Below are 21,268 nucleotides of genomic sequence, written 5' to 3'. Positions count from 1 at the left end.
GAAGGGAAAAAAAAAAGCGGCTTTGGTGATTCTGCTGTCCACTCTTTTCATCTAAGTAAACGTTGGAACACAGTGAAGCAGCAGTGCTGTGTTTAATGCTCGCCTCCGTTGGACTCATAATATTTACGATACGATACTTTAATTGTGGTCTTTGTCATTCGGTTTTTGCTTGGAATGACCTTTTATGGAGATGAAAACATGCACCTGTGAAGCACGTTTATTGGGTTTAAACTCCCACTTGCGGCCTGTAAGGTCTGAAAAATATTTACTTTATCGAAGCTAGCATATTTTTCAGAAACAAAACAACACTGGCAGTAATCATAAATTGCCTCATCATGTGTCAACACAAGAAATGGAACAGTGTCCAAGATCAGTATAGGACTATACTATGGAGAGTTTGCATACCTCATTATCATTATCATTACCTTCTGTGTTAATACATACTTACTTAACATTATAAAAGCTTGCACACCTCTGCCTCATCTCAATAATGTTAATGAAGCTGTGGAATGGCATAGTTGAGGTGAAGAGTGTCTAAGGTTTTGGGAAATGTCTCTACACCCAGACCTTGCCAGTCGATTACCTTTCAACCCATCTGTAACCCTGAATATACTGCTAAAACCACAGCAGAGGGTTTAAAGAAAAGATTCATAAATATATTTGGGTATCCATAACCTTGGTCCAGTCTCACTTGTGTTTTCTATTAAACAACCTTAAAATCACCATTGTACAGTATCAGTTTCATCACATTTAATCGCAGTTTACCTCTTACCTTGGCCAATGATTTTGTATTGAAATGTAACTTTATTAAATAATGACTGATAAGAATATTAACACTTGAAGTTTCTGTTCTTTTTTTATGTTCTTTTTGTTTGTTTTGTGCTGAAAATGCCTAAGATAACTATACATTTGTGTGTGTGTGTGTGTGTGTGTGTGTGTGTGTGTGTGTGTGTGTGTGTGTGTGTGTGTGTGTGTCAATTTGTTCATGTATATGTCTGTAATTTATAGTTTCTTGCAGTTAGTAAAGTGATTAGTTAGAAAGTCACTATTTTCATGTTCCATGAAAAATACTACAAGCTACCAAAATTGAACAGAATCCTTGGTGCATATTCCAAATCAAATACATAAATTCATTCAATGGTTGATTCTTGTTTTGATGGCTTTTAGGCCAGTGAAGATGGGGTTGAAGGCCTCATATGTAGGCGTCATGCTTACACCATCTGTGCTCCTAAAAAGCCTTCAGTTTCTCTGAAAAACCCTCTAGAAACTTAAGGTCCCCTAAGTACCCTGAACTCACTAGTGTAAATTGTTTGTATGAGAGGGCTTGGCGTAGGTGAAGAAGAGTCATCGTTTGCGCATCCTGTACACTTATTGTCTATAAGGAAATGACGGTAATCAAGAAGTCATACATGTTTTCACGGTGCCTAATTTTCTGTTTTGAGTCACATTTCTAAACCAAAATAATTTAAGCTCAGTGCAGCAAGCCAGACAGTGTTTTTCCCCCATATTTCTCCCATTTCCTTTTGTTTATTTACCTTATTTAAATTTAAGGACCAATAGGAGAAATCATGTTTAAGGTCATGTTTTGTAACGTCATAACTCCCCCCTTTTTATAGCACTGGTGCTCTGAGAGTATGCCAGTAAAAGTCTGTGGAGTTGCCGAGCTGTTACTGTCAGCGCTGTCACCCAAGCATGTTTTCTTAGTATCAGGCCTGTGATGACTATTCGATGACGTTGATAACACTCATCAGGAAAAAAAGAATGTTAAATGTTAAAATAAAATTCTTTACCACTTTGTTGCCAGCTTCACATCATTAAAAAAGGTGAACAAATTTAAAGGTGTCAGAAAAACTCTTTGGTTGTGACATTCATTTGGTAAGCTGTTGAAAACCCTTTGCAAGAGCAGTTGCAAGGACCATGGAGTCCTATGACTATCATGGTCTCAGCATGGAGAATGGAAGCAAGGCTATCATCACCTTATTAATTGCTGGCTCCACCTCCCTCATTAACCAGGTCTCTCATCAAAGACTCCTGTGTGTGAATAAGCTCTCTAAGCACCTGTCTCTGCACACTCTCCCTTTTCCCATGGAGGTACTAAGCCTATAGCCTGTGTCTCCTGTCAGCTTTTCCCCACTTATTGCCGTAGTGTGTTTATCTTTAACTGCCTTGTCTAGGCCACCCCTGGTTGTTCTGCCTCTTTGTTTATCGACCGTTCAGTTTGGACCTGTGCTTGCCTTGCTGCATTACTAAAGATTTGTCTTGCACATGCATCTTGCTGACAAGTATCATTACAATCATTTTGGAATATTTTAAAAAGTACTCTGTTTCCAAGGTTCTGCTGAGAAGCAAGGATCTTACCTAGGAATTCTGTTTTGATTTAAATCTCAGTAAGATTAATTTTATTATAAGTCTTTATAAATTCTTAGAATTCTTTTACTGCACAACTGTGCAGGCATGAAAGGCCCTAGTGGTTTGCAGGTAAAGTTCCTTCTTTTGCAGTTTTGTTATTAATTTGTATACATTTCTAAGGCATATCAAGAGGTGCTCATGAGTTTTGCAGAGAGATCCATAGCAAGGGAAGTTCTTATGCTGATCAGAAGCTACCAGGTTATATATTTTTGAATGTGTGATTTCTAGGCATTGAGATCTTTCCTCATCATGATGATAAAACAATGTTAAAAATAAAAGTGCTTTCTTTAAAAAGGGATTAACCGATTAATTGAAGCAGCACTCAATAGATCAACATGAATGAAAAGTGTCAGGAAATCTCACAGAGGCAGTGATGTCACGTGACTAAGCTCTGTCTGGCTCACTCCGTCTCATGGAAACACTGACACTAAGGTAGCACAGGAAGAACGTGTTTACCATTCTGAAAAAAAAATGTTTACAGTGACTCGGAGACAACATCATAAAACGTTTCACTGCACCTTATTGCTTTGTCATTGATGAGAGTAAAAGGGGGGGCTGATAATAAGGTAATTTTAAGTGTCTTGGTAAATCCAAATTATACAAACAAGAAAACAATGTTCTCTTGAGTAAAGAAATAAAATTAGTAATCATGGCCCAATTTCCCAAAAGCATGATATGATATATATAAAAAAATATCATATTCATCATATACCATGTTATAAAAATCATGTTAAAGTCAATTCAATGGAAGCAGAAGTAGAATTTATATCATCAAAGTTGATTTTAATGTACAAAACACAAGGACAGCATCAGGATGCAGGGTTTTATTCTATAAGAGTAGTTACTAAGTGAGATGGACAGCTTGAAGTATGGTTATTTATCAATTATATAGAACAAAATACTGCATACTAATGCTTTATGTTTACCTGTAATACAGGGGTTGATTTTCCCAAGAAAGCCGTATGAAAATGTTGACGTAGACGACGCCACATTTCTTGCACTTATTCTGGTCAGTTTTAGCAGAAAGTTTTGCGTCATTAATCCCTTTGATGTCTTTCAACAGGTTCCCCTCCCATGTAACCTGCACTCTCTTTGTGGGCTGTGGGAGGGAACTAGGCTCGGAGTTTTGTTAGCACATGCTCCGATGCCCTTTGCGCCTGAGCCCAGTTGTGCTCCAGCCTGCATCCTGGGTGCCTTTTCAGGGCACATTCCAGAGTCTTTGCTCAGTGCAAAATCAGATCCCCATGTCGATAAGTGAAACATCAAGGAAGAAGGCCACTCCGAGTTGGTTTGGGATCTTTCCATACTGCAGGCCCACCCCAGATCATTCCCCTGGTGTACCAGGTAGCACCTCACTTAGCATAAAGGCTGAGCTTCATTGAAACACCCACAGAGTGAAACTGAGCACAAAGATTACAGCAGGACAAGGAGTTACAGGCATTCAGAAAGAGAAGCTGTTTTCTTAGGACTTTAACATGCCACTGCTTGCACTGATGAAAAGATTGAGGATTATATCTTAAGAGCGGAAAAGGGAACCATTCTCAGAATTACTAAGAGTGAAAATATGCGTACATTCATACATAAATCATTTGAGAACATAGATTATGTAGTCTATCCCATTTAACTAATTTTCATGTAATCAATAAGCATAATCAATAAGTAGAGCTTTTTTTAAAGGGTTTTTCTTTTTTACAGACACATTGTAGACACATCTTATCTGACCCTTGTAATAGCTGAACTTCAAATAATTTCTCTTAGGTGGCAGTGTTCTTAGTGTTTAGTAGGGAAATGTTGATTCTAATATCCTTATTAAACTCAACTTTTAGGCAAGCACAGTTAACTGATCTCAGTAAAGATATGAAAGCTGGTATCACCTAAAATCTCCAGAATGAAAGCTTGACTTATTGATAGTAGGCCTGTTCTTGTTAATTGCTGTTGTCAGATAGCTAACCAAATGGAAAAAAAAGGATATGACTCAACAACCCGGCATAAGAAGTCAGCATAAAAAGAACAGTGTCATCTAATTTGTCATCTCACTAGTTCAACGGTCCTTCATTGTAAAACACAGAGGAAAACTAGATGGTGATGCTAACAACATTTCATGGTTATGGGTGTAAAATGCACCTGCCTACTGCAGGTTATTTCTGTTTTATTCATATTTATTCATTTTATTTGTAATCTATGTGCCATCTATCAGCCCTCTCTTTAAATGGAAAAAGACAAATTTTCATTGTGATGGAAAATAAAGTGAAACTAGTCTAATGTAATCTAATCTAAAATGAACTGCATTTTGTGAAAATGTCGATTTTAGTACTGCAAGTCATCACAAGTAGTATTTAGAGGCATATTATCCACTTACACAAATAATGCCGATGTGAAAAAAAGTTTGGCATTCCATGTTATCTGTATTTCTGCATGAAGGACTCCTAAAATGTAATATAATAATAATAATAATAATAATAATAATAATAAATACTTATTTAATATACCCATTTTATATTGTCCAATCTTTAATGAACAAATAGTTTAAACAGTCAAGGTCACTGATAATTACTTTTTTCAGGTAATAAAGTTTTTCGGGATTTCTAATGAGTGGTTTTCCACTTGACAATCAGTATTTCATTAAATTTGTTATTTCAGTAAAATTGGTTATCAGGTTTTTGCAAAAGAATTCCGTTAAAGTGAAATTTGGCCTGATCAAAAACAGTTTAAGGGAATCTCAGACAAAACGCTGTTGAAGGAGTTCCAAAAGGATCTCCATTCACTGGAGCTTCCATCAGTTCACAGTCAGATAAATTCAGCAGCAGTATCACTTTCCCTAGGCACACCACTGCTTCCTCATAGAAATGGTAAAGAAAATGAGAAAAGAAACATCTGAGCAAAATTGGTAGAATTATAAGCATGACATACTTAGACCCCTAACTGGAGTGACAACTGAGGATATGCAGGTAACTTAATAATGTGTGTATCAATGAGTCTTCTATAATAAAACCACTGAGTAAAATTATTGTTACTGAAAGGTTACCGTTAAAGGAGAGCAAAAATAATTGTAAAAAATCACTGATGCCTGATACTAGAGCAATGTTCTGTATGCAGATGAGCCAAAACTTGATTATTTTTATAACTGTATCTAGCATTCCCCAACCCAACCCCAACTGTGAAGCATGGCTGGAGAAAGCTTCATGGTATGGGTTCCATTGTGTCCACAGTATCTAGTGGTACAGAGAGAGCAATAGATAAAAAAGTGTGTAAGGAAATTCTACAAGAGAATATTATTTGATCTGTGATCTAAAACTCACAAGAGGTTGCAACACGCAGTGCACAAATGATCCAGAATACAGGAAGAAATACTTACATATTGGGGATACATATTTTAGAATGGCCACATCAATGTTATGTCTTTAGTACTGTTATAAATGCTTTGATCTAAAGCTGACTTTTCAAGACAGATTTTCACAAGAATATACATAAACTGAAAGTTTTTATTTACAGAAATGAGCACACCTATCCCTTGACCCATGTGCAGGAAATTATACTGCATATCTGATATATGTTCTTGTCAGTACAGGGGGCTTCACTAGTTTCCTCTTGATTCTTTAAACCATTTAAGGTACAGCATCAAACGTGTACAGTTTGATAAATGTAATACTTAGTCAATAAATAGGTTCATCTATTAGGAGCAATGCGTATAGAAATCCACATATCTTTATAGCATTCTTAGGAACTGTGTGATTTTGGAATATTTTGGAAAAACAGATGGTGATAATCTGGTCTAGTAATTTATATTCTAATCCTTTTTCATTGAAGGTTTATTCATCCATGCAGAAATCTGGGGATCTGAAAGATTACATTTACAACTGCAATTTTGTCAGTTACAACCGCTAATGACAGTTTTATTTGTAAGCTACATTATAAAAATGTTTTTAAAAAAAACTGTCCTCACTGCTCTGAGAGTGGACAGCAGCTATTTGGGAATTGGAGAGAAATGTGCCCTATTGCTGTAGGTCGTCGTAAAGACCGCCTCTTGCTCGGGCTGTAAAACACATGCGACAGAGAACGTTGCTATTCAACAGTTGGTTGGAGTAGGTGCGGAAGTCTTCGAATCTTCTCTACAAGTACTGCAAACGCCTGTTCAAATTGAAGAAACGACCGCAAAGTCAAGAATGTCTGGAAAGGGTAGAAAAGGTGGAAAGGGTGGAAAGAAAGACGATGTCCCAGGTGTGTAAGTCACTTAACAAGGAAAGGTGTTTAGGTGAGAGAGCCCACCAATGTTGCTGAAATACCGTGAAACTGGGCTATAGTTATGACTATTTTGAATTATTTACCAAATAATGTTTTCTTTTGATGTAAGCTATACATTTGTTTCGAATAAGTCATTAAGCTACTTTGTCGCCCACCACCCCCGGAATATCGATTGAAGTTTCTGAATTGTTTCGTGAGCGGTGGGCGCAGGTGTTGCACGTAATGGATTTTCTGCGGTTTGTGTTGGACAGCGGCTCTACTGTACGAGCGAAACTGGCACTAGTGACATCTTTTTGTTTCTTTCGGTTGTATATGTACCAACATAATAAGCACGTTTCGACAGTTGCAGACGTTTATTACACAATATTTATGCAAATAAATACTCCCTTTTGCCCGAGGGTAGGCCAGGATTTCAGGAAAGATGAGGGACTGGTGACGGTTCCTTGGGCAAGTTTAACAAGATCACAGAAATTCAGGAGAACTGGTTACCTTGTTGAAAAGACGCTTTGAAGGGGCAACCTAATTTTTTGGTATGACAGGTGCAACGCGTGTTTCCTCTCGGGTCGCACGAATGTTGTCTGATCCCATTGTCTGTTAATGTTAGGAATTCCTACCGAGTGCTTGTTTGTTGCATTTTCTGTTATTTCTCAATTTAGTGCTTGTAAATCTACTAGACATGACTTCCTCATTTCGCAGAAAGTACATTGAAACCAATCGTGTTGGAACAAGCACATTCGGGCGCTGACGCTGGAAATCTTTGCCAGCGTAGATGTGGAAATTTGAAGGGGTGTAACACGATCCTATTTATTTATGAAACATTGTTGATTTCTGGAATATAGCGGCAACATTTTTTTCTATGTCATTTGATATGTCAAGCCTGCAGATTTGGAGTTGTTTCTTGAGGATGTCATTGAACTCTGACAGGTGTCAGTCTATTGGTGATGAACTGTGAGTCACTGGGTTTTAAATGGGGACTTCTGTAAACAAAGGATTGACGTGATAAAATTTAATTTGCTTTGTACTTTGCAGATTTCATTTAATAACAGAGTTAAGTCTTCCTGAAAACCTGTTATGCACTGTTTAAATTGTCAGTGTCATAGGTATTGTAGGGAATTATTTATTCATTTTTCACTGCTTATTTGTAAATAGTATATTATTTATTGTAAATGTGATTGTTACTTTTTAAAAATGAATTTGACATTCGTATGATTGAATGGTAGTCTATATTGGCTTCTACTGGTCAAGGCAGAATGGTCAGTACTTAACCATTTTTCAAATCAGATGTTAATGCTTTATACAAATAAGGAACAGATTGAATTAGTGAAGTACTTAAGAAGCAATTAGATTCCCTTAGTGATCCTTCCTTTCTGTTGAACAGTTAGTTATACTCTTTATTACATATAAAGAATTGTTGATTCTTTATAATAAGTTAATTGTTAATAAGTTAATTGGAGTAAATGTTAAAGTTCAGACTTTAGGTCTCTCCCAAAGAGGACTTGTCAGTGTGCATTTAACCCCTAACCCCACCTCTTTCATCCAATTACAACACCAAGTCCAGTTCTCCAGCGGAGGCACTGGCATTAGCTATCAGTTACTGCTCAATTCCCTGCTGTCCAGTGATGGCGGACCCCGCGTGTGTCTGGGCCCCATATTAGATCATGGAATTCCTTGCTCAGCAGAGCAGCGAAGGCTGGAATGTGGCCCCAGATCCGTGTAAATTTTGTGGCCTGTAAACCGCGTAGGAGTTTTCCCCCAAAGGGGGCTCCTCCATGACACAGAGAAACAGCTGGCGGTCCGGCCTGAGCAGGCTGACGCCCTGGGCCCTGAGAAAACAGCGAGATGAGCCAGAATGAAGTGATCTTGTCTTACGTGAGGACCCTTCATGTTCTTGCTGTTTATTACGTGTTTTGGGGCCATCCGCTCTGAATGGGCAGTCGGGGGGGTGCACAGTGCTGCAGCAGACATCTGTGTACTCTGGCTATAAGTTGTATTGAGGCATTGACCCAGTTTGGCTGTAAATATCCCAACTAGAGTGGGAACTAGACTGCTCTTTGGAATAGGTTAAACCATATCTGGGGGTGTCATGTTTTGTAGTAGCTGACACTTGGTATTGCTCTTTTGCTTGCTGTATAGTCATTTTGCGGTAGGACGTCTTTATTGATGGGCAACACTGAAGTCTCCATCTTAATAATTCTTGCATCCATAACCATGTTCTGTGTTAGTACGGGTATATAGACAGTTGGCTGATTGAGATGTTTGAAATGTTTTACCTTACATCGCTTGACCAGAAACAGGTACATCTGCATTTATTATAGTGTGCACAGACAAACAAGCACAAAGTGCATATGTGCATGTAAATTGGAATCCATCAGATCCTCAGTGATTTTAGTTCAAGCGAATGAATGGCATGTTTTTATCATGGGGCACCTATCATGGGGCACCCAGACAGTGGGTTGAAGCAGGCAAAATTTTCCTTGTTTAGCAACTAGCATTGAATTACACCTACTTAGCAATGGAATTTAACCTCTTAACAGATTTCTTTTTTCTTTTTTTTTTTTTAATGAGAATGAGAGTAAAAGGTTCCGGTTTGGGTTGGGCGACATTCCCCTGAGGTGATTGGGAGTGAAAGTAACAGCTGTGAGTAAGTTTGTTCCCCTTCACGGTGAACTAAAACCGGTATGAATGCATTCAGTGTGAAATCCATGCGATTTCTCCTGAGCTTTGCCTGTTCAGGTATTGTGAGTTCTGCATTGCTCAATGCTTTGTGTAATCCCAGACCTGCCCAGATATGAAAGGTGGACTGAGAAGAGCCTGCAAGAATGGAAGTGTGTGTGTGTGTGTGTGTGTGTGTGTGTGGAGCAGTTGGAGTGTTTGAAAGCCTAACCACACAGCTGATTTAAAATTTAAAAGAATTATGGATGAATTTTTTTAAGCAACCAGAGTTATTCACTGATTCACAATGAGCACCTTTCTCTGATTAACAAAATCTTGCTTACCTTCTAGTTTCAAAACACCAACAAATACACTTAGCTGAATATCATAAGATCCAAGCTGCAGAGGGCATTATAGCCCCTTAAGACAACAGTGAGGCTCACACTGGAGCAGTGTGTCACTCTTGGCTCTTGGCATTTGTCATTTTTTTTCATCTCAAACTTCTATGGTAAACTATGTTATCTATTTCCCAAATGATGCGCATCACTAATCTTATTGGCTTGAATATTGAAATAACTCGTGTGAATTAGCAATCCGCACTTGAAATGTCATTCATGCATCACAACCCTCACAATGCCTAATGCCAACTCATGTTGCAGGGTGCAGTAACTACAGATGCATTCCTCTCCATCATCATTGTCCTCATGCTATTTGCAGACCACTATTCTTTTCAGCATTCTTAGACACAATGATTTACAGCACATTCACGACATCCTTCATTCCCCCCCCACTTTCTCTTTCATATTCTGTCTCTCTCGTACACTCTTCAGCATTCCGCTAGATCCTTTCATGTTTTTTACATGATTATATTGGTGGTGAGACATAGCCAGAACTGGGAATGAACATGAAGAAACTGTTTTCAACTGCTTCCTGGGAAGGTAGCATTCAATTGAATTACAGAATGTTTGATATCAAATAATCAAGATGTTTAATACTACTTTAACAGTGAGCAGAATATGTATACATATGTGCTCCATCTGCAGTTGATGTTTTTATCTTTCTTCATTTACTTTAGTGTAACAGTTTCCTTTGGAGGAAGTTTACATCAATAGAGCTAAACCATTACTGACTGTCTGTTGTGCCACTGTATGTAAGATTTTTGTTGCATCCGTGAGAGGGCATCCATCTATCTATCTCTCTCTCTCTCTCTCTCTCTCTCTCTCTCTCTCTCTCTCTCTCTCTCTCTCCTCCCAAATTGCCCAAATGCCTTTCCTTGCATGTTTTGCAGGGTGCTGATGTAATATCTGTTGCATATTTTATAAAACCATAGATATGTCCCCTAAAGTATATACTTCCCTCTATGTCGCTGAGGCATCTTCATGTTTGTTCCATGACAGACCATGATAATCTGTCTGGGTGGCGTGGTAGCTGCGTGCATAAGATTCATGCCATGTCACTGTGCGAGGAGCCTTTGTGTGGAATCTCAAGCCTTTGAAGTCCAGTTTGTGAGTGACTGGTATACTCCCGCGTTCCCCACCAGCATGCTCCAAAAACTCCTTCTGCTGTTAGAGACATCAAATAGTTGATGGACCACTCTGGCATAAAGCTGGTGCATAATGAGAGTGTTCTCTCAAAGGCAGAACTGCATTGAACTAGACAGTTTCATGGCAGCAGTGTGGGTCACTTCAAGCATGGGGTAGGGGTGGTGGGGGACCGGGGTATTGTTCTTCCGGGTTTGTCTGTAACTGGAGAAGCTGCCTTAGAGAGAATCGGCAGACCCTCCATGGAGCGAGCTTTGGTTGTGCAAGGGGGCAAAAGGCATCACTGACTCCCATGGTATTGTACAATGACTGGGGTTTGTTGAAAAGATGGTCCAGCATAATGCGTTTACGATAGAGTGTCGTGATGCATAGAGCTGCGGTCTGTTCTGCTGGCACAGATTGAACACATGTCCATGTCTCTCTTTCTATCCCACTGTCTAAGCTGGCCAATTAGTTATGGTTTCAGTCAGCAAAGGGACTGGACACTTCAAAGGAGTCTATGCAGAGGTTCTTGAGATAAACACAGAGCACTAATAAAAGGTCTAGATGAAGGAAAGCGGTTACAAAACCACAGCTTGTGGTATCGTTGCCGTGCCTTTTCTAGTTTTGTATAAGCATCCAATCATCCGGTCAATTTTCTACACTTTTCAATGACTTGGATTATGTGCTATTCTAGGAGAGGGTATGTGTGCCGCTCAGATGACACCAGTGATTAACCTACCAATGCTTTTCCTGTGTTCCAGCCACACCCAAATTAAAGGCAGTGAGGAGCGTGACGGTGCCAGAAGGGCAGAAGACGACCCTGAAGTGCGAGCTCCTAGCTGGCGGCAGGCAGACCAAGTTCAAATGGTACCAGAATAGGATGGAGATAGCTAGCACCAAAACCAGGAAAATCAAGATGAAGAAAAGGTAAGCACCTCCTTGCCATATTCCTATTTGGCAGCAGAAGATTCGAGAGGACTCCGTTTCTGAGCGGTGTTCCACCCGCTCCAAGGAAATTTGAGTCATGAGTTAATGGGTAACGTAAGTGTGCTGAAGTGATGGAAAAGTTATGTCCATCCATGCTTGCTGGATCCCTTGGCTGTGGAAGTCTACACTAAACATCCGCCTGTATTGTGAGTCTAGGGGACAGATTTTTATCAAAGTTCACAGCTTGATGTTAACATGATGTAAAGATATTACTCCCTATCAAAAGATATTCTCCAAATATTCCAGATATTCTCCAAATACTCCAGATATTCTCCTATCATTTAGCCAAGATATTTAGCAAAGAAGTTCCTCTGTGTTTAAGTTCATTTACATATTAGGTCTGCCACCCTTCCTTAGCTCTCAGAGTTCCTGGACTCTGATTTTCATCCAGAAACATTTGTGTCATGACAAACACATTCATTACCCTGGGCAAAGGACAGGATAGTTGAGGAAGTTACCTGGATGCATAGTGACTTTCTAAACATTACTGGCAGATTCCAATTTGCGTTAATATTTACATTAATGACAGAGCAAACTGGAGATTTTCCATTCCACTATCTATAAAGGAAATGAAATATTCTAATGGAGCAACTCATGGTTATCATACAACATGTAAAACACGGGGGGGGGGGGGTCTCTTTCTGAACACGGATGCTGAATAAAAGAATATGTAAATGAGAATAATATATAATTTGTTTAGGTATTTCTAAATCATAAGTAAAATAAGCTAATGTAGAATATTTCCATTTTATCCTTGCAAACTTCTCAGTATGATACGCCTTCAGTTCATATTAATACTGTGTTCCAATCCCTTATTTTTATATCACTTGCATGTACGCCCCAATTTACAAGAATGATAGCCAAAGTCATCTGGGTGGTTCATGTGCCACTTTTACAAGTTGCTTATTACCATAAGCATGTGTTCTTCTAATCTACATAAATAATATAAGTCATCTAGGTGGGTGCTGATCTTGTAAATCATTGGTGACTGCAATCAGCAGACTGCAGTCACCAATGATGGACACAAAAGGAAATAAATTCAGAGGAGAGAAATAAGATTTTGCTGAAACGAAGACAGAAGTGTGTGTGTGTGTGTGGGGGGGGGGTGCTTTACTCAAAGTTTGAGATGGATTGGATTATGATTCATGTAGCTTCATCAGCACTCTGGCTGTGACTGGGTTTTACAGAGCTTTCTTCGGTGTATTAGTCAACAGTTTCTGCCCAGTCAAACTTCACATCGTGGTTGTGCTCCCAGGCATTCCAGTTAAGTTCAAGTCTGCATAGATAATGCTAATGTGTTTATTTAAAAATCAAAAGGCGTGCTGTCCAGTTTGGGTGCTTGCCTTATAATTTTATACTTATCATGTCTGTGCTGTTTTAGAGCAGTTTGATAGATCACATTTCTACAGCAGCCACGTAGTGGGGCTGAATGCTAATCTTACACTGGTTACACAAATTTACATTAGCAATATCGGTTTGTTGGTCATATAACTTTAAAATTCTCAAAAACCATACAAACAGTATTGTTCGCCTCGTCTGGAAGAATAGTACCTCAAGGACTTCCAAAAGCATGATACTGTGGCAAGTTATATTGCGAACACTAAATGGATGCTTAGTGAAACCAGTGTCAGTTGAATACTCTGTGCCTAACTAAATCTGGTGCAACAAAGACCACACATCAGACTACAGAGGCTAAACCAAACTACAGAGCCTATTTTAAACAGCCGTGCAGTCACTTGCTAGCATTGTGATGAACTTGCATTAACATGCTGGACAAGTGGACCAGAGACACAAAAAGGGCAACTTCTCTAGTCATGTGCTACAGTTTATTCATCATTCACTGAAACCAACACGGACATGTTTAATCGAACATAAGATGTGCAGACGTGATAAAAAGTATTTTGTACATAACGAGTACTTGTATTATAGTCATTATAAATACAATCCACCATTCCATTTTGCATGTATATTTTCTGACATGTAAGGTTGTTTTCATGTCATTATAATCGAAGAATACAATTCAGAAAACATGATGGTGTTTTACGTTTGTCTGACAGAGGGACACTATCAGAGCTTCATTTAATGAAAGTTGCAGAGTCCGATGGTGGGGAGTACCAATGCAAAGTCATCAATGGATATGGTGAAGATCAACAGAGCGGCAATGTGACCGTCATCAGAGGTAAGAGGAGCTAACTATTCATTCCAGAACTATCAACTCGAGCACCAAATAAGATTTCAGTGTTTCTTCAAATATAAGCTACTTGTTAAACATGGAAAGCAACATAGGACTGAATAAATTATAACTGTGGCTGTGTTTTAGATATATCATGCTTTATCACAACTTCAGATAGCCAAATAAGTTAATATCACAGGTAAGTTTGAATTTAAGGAAACCCTAAAATACTAAACTTGACGCAGCTGCATTGAACACCTGCAGCTCTTTGTATAATGTAGGATGTTTGTAGTGATTAGCTTTGATGTCCCAAGGGGGGCCAGACAACCGCAAATAAAATTGTTTGGTGACAACATAACATCTTAAATTGCTTCAAGTGATCCTTGTTGAATGTCCAACCTGCTTGAATAGGCCGACACAATTAATGGAACCAAAGGAAGAACTGCCTGCTTTAAGCATGTGATATAGCCCTCAGCCACCTCCACAGGTTGGAGCCTCTGGTCAGCTTGGTACCTCTCATTGTGTTGCCACATCTGGTCAGGTTGGCAGAGTTTATGGTGGCACCTCTCCTTCGGATGCACATGCTCTGCGAAACTTCAAGCAAAAATTCAAGTAAAACATGCCTAAAGTACCTTGAGCAAGTTCATGGGGTTTGTTTTGCCTAGTCTCCGTCTCATCCCTGCACTGAGCACATGACCAGTATGCAATTCTGTTTAATCTGGTCACTTAATCACTTTTTTCAATTAGTGTATAGTACCTCCTTGAATGTCTGCCAAGACTGAAAAGGCTGCTTCATCCCAGACATTATTAGAGCAGCAAGGACAGGGCCCTTGCCAATTGGAAAGCCTTGCTTAATATCGGCACCTCAAGGAGTGTGTAGGCACGATCAATGAAGCTGCTTTCTGCTTCTGCTCTGGGATTATTCTGATCAGTGAATTATCAGTTATATCTGAAAAAAAGGACCTAATGAGGTTTCAGATCCAGAAATATAATCCAGGAACTTCTTTAAGGCTGCATTTACATTTATCTGATGCCTTTGTCCAAAGCAACTTACAACTATGACTGAGTACAACTTGAGCAATTGAGGTTAAGGGCCTTGCTCAGGGGCCCAACAGTGGCAATTTGGCAGTGGTGGGGCTTGAACCAGCAACCATCCAATTACAAGTCAAGTACCTTCACCACTGAGCCACCATCTAGCCGCAGATGTGCACAAGGCACTTTGGATGCTCTAATGTTCAAAATACTATCGAATTGAATATTGCAATCTTTCTGAAAGTCTTTCTATCGTCCCAGGATTATTTGTGAAAGGCATTAACTTATAAAACAGACCATGTTTGCCTTTGACACAATGGTCCTCTGAGACCATTGAGAGGCATCTGTTCAGAACCTTTCAGGTAGCTTTACTTCTCCCCCATTCCTTTCTATTTTTATTGTAAGGTGAGTGCTTTATGTGGCATCGTTCGGCAATCAGCACACTGTCAACACTTCTTAATGCAGTATCTGTTAGGCCGCTGTGGGGGTGAGGGTAGACTTGGCATAGGTAGTGACGACCTCTGTGCTGTGCTGTGGTGTAAGAGAGCCGCCAACCGTGCTGGTGGTCCACTGCCAGGTTCCCCACGGCAGCAGTCGTGACATTGGATAACCTTGGTATCCTGCATGGGGAAGGAGAAAGACAACAGAGGGTTCTAGAGGTGCTGTTTTAAAATCAGGCTAAGAACTAATTTCTAGCCAAGTGATCGAATGCCTCGCCCCAGCGAATGCATGAGTCCGGATTCAGCATGCCATTGATTTGTGGGCATTTTGTCTGAGTGGTTTCCCCTCAATGTTCACCATATAGGTAGCATTTTCTTGCAACTTGAGACCACCAGCTATCATTAGCTCCCCCAAGAAGACCTTCCCCATATTCATCAGTGCTTTTCATTTGATCCATTGAAGGGAAGTCGTTTCTCTCCATTTCATTGATATAACGACCAGCATTAGCCAGCTGTATCAGATGATACTTCACAAGGCTTCAGAAAAATCCTATACTGTACCTACTTAATAGTTAAAGCAACCTCAATTCATCCTGGGAGTTCAGATATACTAGTATTTGGTGGATGAGAATGGATTCTGTATACTTTCACCTCAAGCAACATTAAAATGACTTGCGTGATGGTGGGTAAGGAACATATATTGTGGATTATTTTGTTATGTTATTTGTTCATATGTAAATATGAACACTGCAAGATTTTATCTGTAACCCTTTTTATTCATCCAAACTACTAAAAGGTACTTAAAAAAACAATGTGGTGGGTGAGCACTATAGGGTTTAGGCTCTAGCTGACCATGAATCAACTATTAGAGGGTTAATGTCATGTACTGAAAATAAGTAGAGTTCCAACACTGGTCTGCTTTTTCTCACTTATTACTAATAAGCTGTCCACTCAGAGGGTATGATTTCAAATGGTAGTGGAATTACTTTTATTGTGTATTATGGGTGAAAATGTCACTTTGCTAGACTCCCTTTGTAGGAATAATGTAGTTCACAAAGTGTCAAGCAATATCTTCGGTCTAAGAGCATCTTTATTATGCAAACAGACTAAATCTATGGCTATTGATTTGAGTTCTCCCAACACAACACAACTCCACATTTTGTGGAGAGGTAGACAGCTGTAAATGCAGGATAATGCTGCGAAGGGTGAAAAATGGATGCTGTATGAGTGAAGGGGTTCATTCCTCTCCGGCTGTACCAGCCTGCACCATTTGGTTTTAAGGAAAGGGGAGTTTTTTGCCACTACACCGTACTCAGATGTTGGTTTCCAATGCCTCCTGAAAGCAGCATTTAAAGTTAGGATTGTCTTTAATAATAAAGAAAATGTCCATCTTATTCATATACCTGTTTGAACTGATTAAACTGGTGAGTCATTTATACACAATATGACCAACGCAATCATTTTAAAACCATTTTTATTAGTGATTACTTGTAATGTCTCCCACAGAATACAGCCAAAATCATTATCTCTTCAAGTAGGTATGTTTCAGGGGGTGATTAGTACAGGAGCCACACGTCTGGATACCAGACATAAGGTAATGGTGAGGGACTCTAGAGTGTAGCCTGCTCTTAGAGTCTTGAGTGACTAAAAAGTCCAGCTGTATGCAGGAATAATATGTCAGCGTGTTTAGTGCTGTCTGCAGAGACTATATGTAATACATGTGGTATTTGGACCTCCTAATAATTAAATTCTGTGGAAATGTCAGATTGTTTTTTATAAGCTGTTATCTGAATACGTCCTGTTTTGAGTGGAGAAGATGAATAAATGTCTAGACAAGTACAAAGACTTCTGGGAAAATATCTGAATCTGGTGAAATTCTCTTATCAGACTGTGACTATCAAGTCCCCATTCTCAGGTCTCATTTAGGTTTGTTTTGATTTGAGCATAAAATACATCTTGTTTTTTATTGTGGTTGTTTTTTAAACACCATGAGGCATTACGTGTTACCACAGGGGTAAAGGTTTGCCTGGTTAGAGAAGAGAATGGATCTTCACCCAGCGCTTTACTTGTTGGCCTGAGTTAACAATGACTGCATGTTATGACTGCAGTTGAAGATATTTTGTCTCTTACTTTCCTTCAGAGTGAGAGTGCAGGACATTAAACAGCATACTTAGTAACCTATAGTTCTGTCAAACACAGTGGTTGGGGTATTAATTTTAGTTTGGTCATTTAATTTGGTCATTCTTCACTGTTTTTCACATCATTTTTCACGTCAGTGCCTGTGTATTTTTGCCACAAAAGTACAGCGCTGTAAAACTCTCAATCCTACTGTCTGCGTATCCAGAGTCTTGGTTCTAAACTCTTCATTTCTTTTCTTGCCTCCTGCACACCATATGTGTATTTTTTGCCAAAATAATTACACATTTTCCTCTCTCTGTCCTATCTCTCTCTCTCTCTTGCTCTCTCAGTCTAGTCTTTGTTACAGTAGGCTTATGCAGATCCAAAACCACTGTTCTGTGCTGTGCTTCAATCTTTTCAAATGAATCTCAAACATGAGGAACTTTTTTTTTTTTTTTTTTTTTTTTTTTTTTTTTTCCACCCAGCGATCCGGGAAGTGGGATCTTAATATTTCTTTAGACATTAATGTTGCTTTTGCTGTCATGAAATTGATTTTAAATTTAGTTCCGGTTTTAGTTAATGAACTGTAGCAGTAGGGGATATTATTGGGGGTATGTTTCCCTAACCAGTGGCTAACAGTCATGGGCAGAGAGTAGGCTTAGTTCCTGCAGAGTTATTCCCAGAGGATATTGGACAATGACCCAACAGTGAGGGAAAACCGGAGTACCTTCATTATAAACATTGTGTGTCCCTTTTCCCTGTTATGTTTCTTTCCCAAACAGGATAAATATAAATGATAGAGTGGCATGACTCACTCTGCAGGAAGTTCTATTCCATATCCATTTGGGGACAGTGTCTGAACAAGAGAACATGCTGTTCCTCTGCAAGTGCATTAATTATGTCTGCACTCAGAGAGTGCAGGCCCCTTTAACCCTGCACCTCTGTCAGATCACTGCTAAGAGCCAGACTATTGCTCTCTTTTAGTTTTAGAAACTCCCTAATGCTTATAACTTAGCTCCAGAGATGAACTAGAACAGGAAACTGAGGAAATTGATCATAAATGGGGGTGAGATGAAGCTATAACACCTTTTCTTGATGAGTATAATCTTCATTGCTGGCATTTCAAAAACATATGACTGAGTTTATTCATAGAAGTAATTTAAATAAAATTTACATTACAGATATTTAGTTACAGATTTAATTTAATTTTCTTTAATTACAAATATTATAGGCAAGTGTTAAGGCATTCTGGTCAATTATGAATAATTTTCAATCAGTGCATCATAGCTTATACTAGTTATCACTATGGTGTAATATTGCAATTTGAATTTCATATTTTGTGTGCAATATCTTAACAGTTCTACATTGTTTAGTGTTTTACTAAGCAAGTTAAATGTAAAACTGTCACATTTAGAAGTTGAATTTGTTTTCATGCCATTGTAACTTGCTGGATACTCTGGTGATGTATTATAATGAAGGAGTCTTTTTGCCATCCGCTCATACATTGCTCAAACCTAGGAGACATGGGCTAGGATCTTAAAAGGTCATATCCTACATAATGTATACTGTTACACAAAGGAACTCTGCGCTCTGTTTAGCTTGGGTCAACATCAACATCAGGGACATATCAACTGTCGTCATACATGTGTATACTGTATGTCTTCCTGTGTTAAATCAAAGTTTCAGTGCAAAATCTTCCACTGAAGGGTAACTGAACAAGTTTCATTCTAGACTGTAGATTTGTCTGGGAACATTAGGGCACTCTATCAGATGGGAGCTGTCCAGCAGAGCAGTGCTGAACACAGACAGCCCCACCCCCTGCCCACTCCTGTGCTTTACCCACCCCTGAAGGCGTTGTGTAAAAAATGAACTAGTGTCCACCTAACCGTAATGATAATGGGGTTTTTCTAACCCCCACTCCATCCTCAATCGAATGACTTACTTCCTGCCCTCGAGCTCCATTACATGCACAGCTGGGAGGCCGGCCACAGCATAGGCGTGCGTGTGTGTGCGCACAAGCGCATGTGTGTCAGGCGACACAGAGAGGGTCAGGGTGGGAGACGGATGAGCTTGTGGTGAAGGCACCAGCCAGGCGGGCAGGCAGAGGTGAAGAGACGCGCGCGCGCGCGCACACACACACACACACACACGTACACATTCAAACACACACATGCAGAGCTTGGCCTCTTAATCTTGTCCTCCTCGTACAATGACTGCTGCCTTTTTTCTGTTCAGTCACAGCCAAGGGAAAGAATAGGCTGCAGCACCAAGCATCTCCCCCCCCCCCTCCACAGGCTACCAGCAGGGGGTAGCATTTTAGTCACAAATGTTGTCTGGGCCTGGCAATGATATTGTGCTTAAGAAGGATGAAAAGAGCTCTTTTATTTTTCTAAAAGCCTCTTGTTGTCTGTACGTCAGCACATAATGGCAACGTTATTGAATTTGAGCCTGCCTCTAAAACCTCTTCCCTTTTTGGTTAAAAGTTATACTTCTCTGTCTGCTGGCATGAAAATGCCCCTCATCTTCTAATGCACCAGTAACCACCTCTATGCCAGTAGGCAGCCTTCTCTCATCAATTTAAACTCTGCACAGGGATTTTTCCAGGTCAGTTTGTTCCAAGAGACTCACTCTCTTTCTCATCTCTTTCCTTCATTCTCTCTCTCATCCATAAATAATTCATGTGACTTCCTGTAAAAGGCCACAACAAGGAAATTTAATTTATCCCCCTTTTTGCTAGTCAAATAATTAACATTGGTATTTACCTCTTCCTGTTTGATGGAACTTTAGCACCTTCGTTTGGCTCTTGTGAGGTTTTTTTTCTCTGCAAGAGGGATTCATCATGAAGCTGCACGTGTTTGTGATGTGCTGTATATTTCCAGGGAGCAGATGGTGAAGTCACTCTGAGTATCTGAGCTGTGATTGTCCTGCAGAGTTCGTTGACCACATGCTGTGGCATGGTGGCTCTCTGATGGAAGAGGCTCAATGGTGTGAAAAGGCTCTTTGACATTTCCACATCTCTGATGGACAGACCTGCATAGTGAGTTAGTCTCAGACACTGACTGACTTTGGCAAGTATTTTGGCTTTGTTCCATCCATCTCTGATGCAGTGACTTTCAGTAACAGAAGTCAGTCCAGTCCATTAATCAAACCATACCACTGTTCTTATCATCTCAAAGCTTTTGAATCAAACAATATTCACAAGGCTGAAAATTCTTAAATTCTGGAAGCCTCCAATGAAAGGTCTGGATGCCTTTTTTCCAGAGGGTTTTCTTCCCATTGACTAACTTGAGAAGAGCCACATAATGTAATAGATGCACTGGAGTTTACAGCTTTCCTTTTGAACGAAATCTAGCCCACTAATGTGCTAACAGGCAACATCATTAAGTCTATTGTATATCTATCTAAAGTGTCATTCTTGGGCTTAATATTATTTAGCCAACCATCATAATCATTGTACTTATCACCCACAAATTGTGCTCATTCCCTCAATAGTAATATCAATGACAAGACTGTTACACTAGACATGGAGTGCCTCTGGCATCCTGTCTGTTCTGAATGTATAAAGATTTAAATGTATTTATTTATTTAATATGAGAAAGCATATAATATTTATAATAAAAATGACTTTTATTATAATTCATATATAATAATAAGAATTATTATTATTATTGTTGTTATTATAAAAAGTAAAG

The 21,268-nt window shown here is 39.4% G+C and overlaps 1 protein-coding gene across 9 annotated transcripts in view; it reads left to right on the top strand.

Annotated features, from left to right (window-relative positions):
- Nucleotides 1-21,268, top strand: part of nrg1 (neuregulin 1) — a 74,196-nt gene that overhangs the window by 21,764 nt on the left and 31,164 nt on the right. For 6 of the 9 annotated variants that reach the window (XM_081702467.1, XM_081702463.1, XM_081702462.1 and 3 more), the window contains exons 2-3: nt 11,588-11,753; nt 13,871-13,992. In XM_081702467.1, the coding sequence (XP_081558593.1) occupies nt 11,588-11,753; nt 13,871-13,992 (288 nt within the window). Of the gene's footprint in view, nt 1-6,472; nt 6,662-7,473; nt 7,600-11,587; nt 11,754-13,870; nt 13,993-21,268 lie in introns of those variants that run through there. The other 3 variants (XM_081702469.1, XM_081702470.1, XM_081702471.1) reach the window with 3 other exon arrangements.

This window comes from Electrophorus electricus, chromosome 19 (assembly GCF_041902795.1).
Source record: "Electrophorus electricus isolate QZ-2024a chromosome 19, ASM4190279v1, whole genome shotgun sequence".
NCBI lineage: Eukaryota > Metazoa > Chordata > Actinopteri > Gymnotiformes > Gymnotidae > Electrophorus > Electrophorus electricus.
Note: the sequence above shows the minus strand (reverse complement) of the source record. Positions and strands in the feature narration are given on the sequence as shown.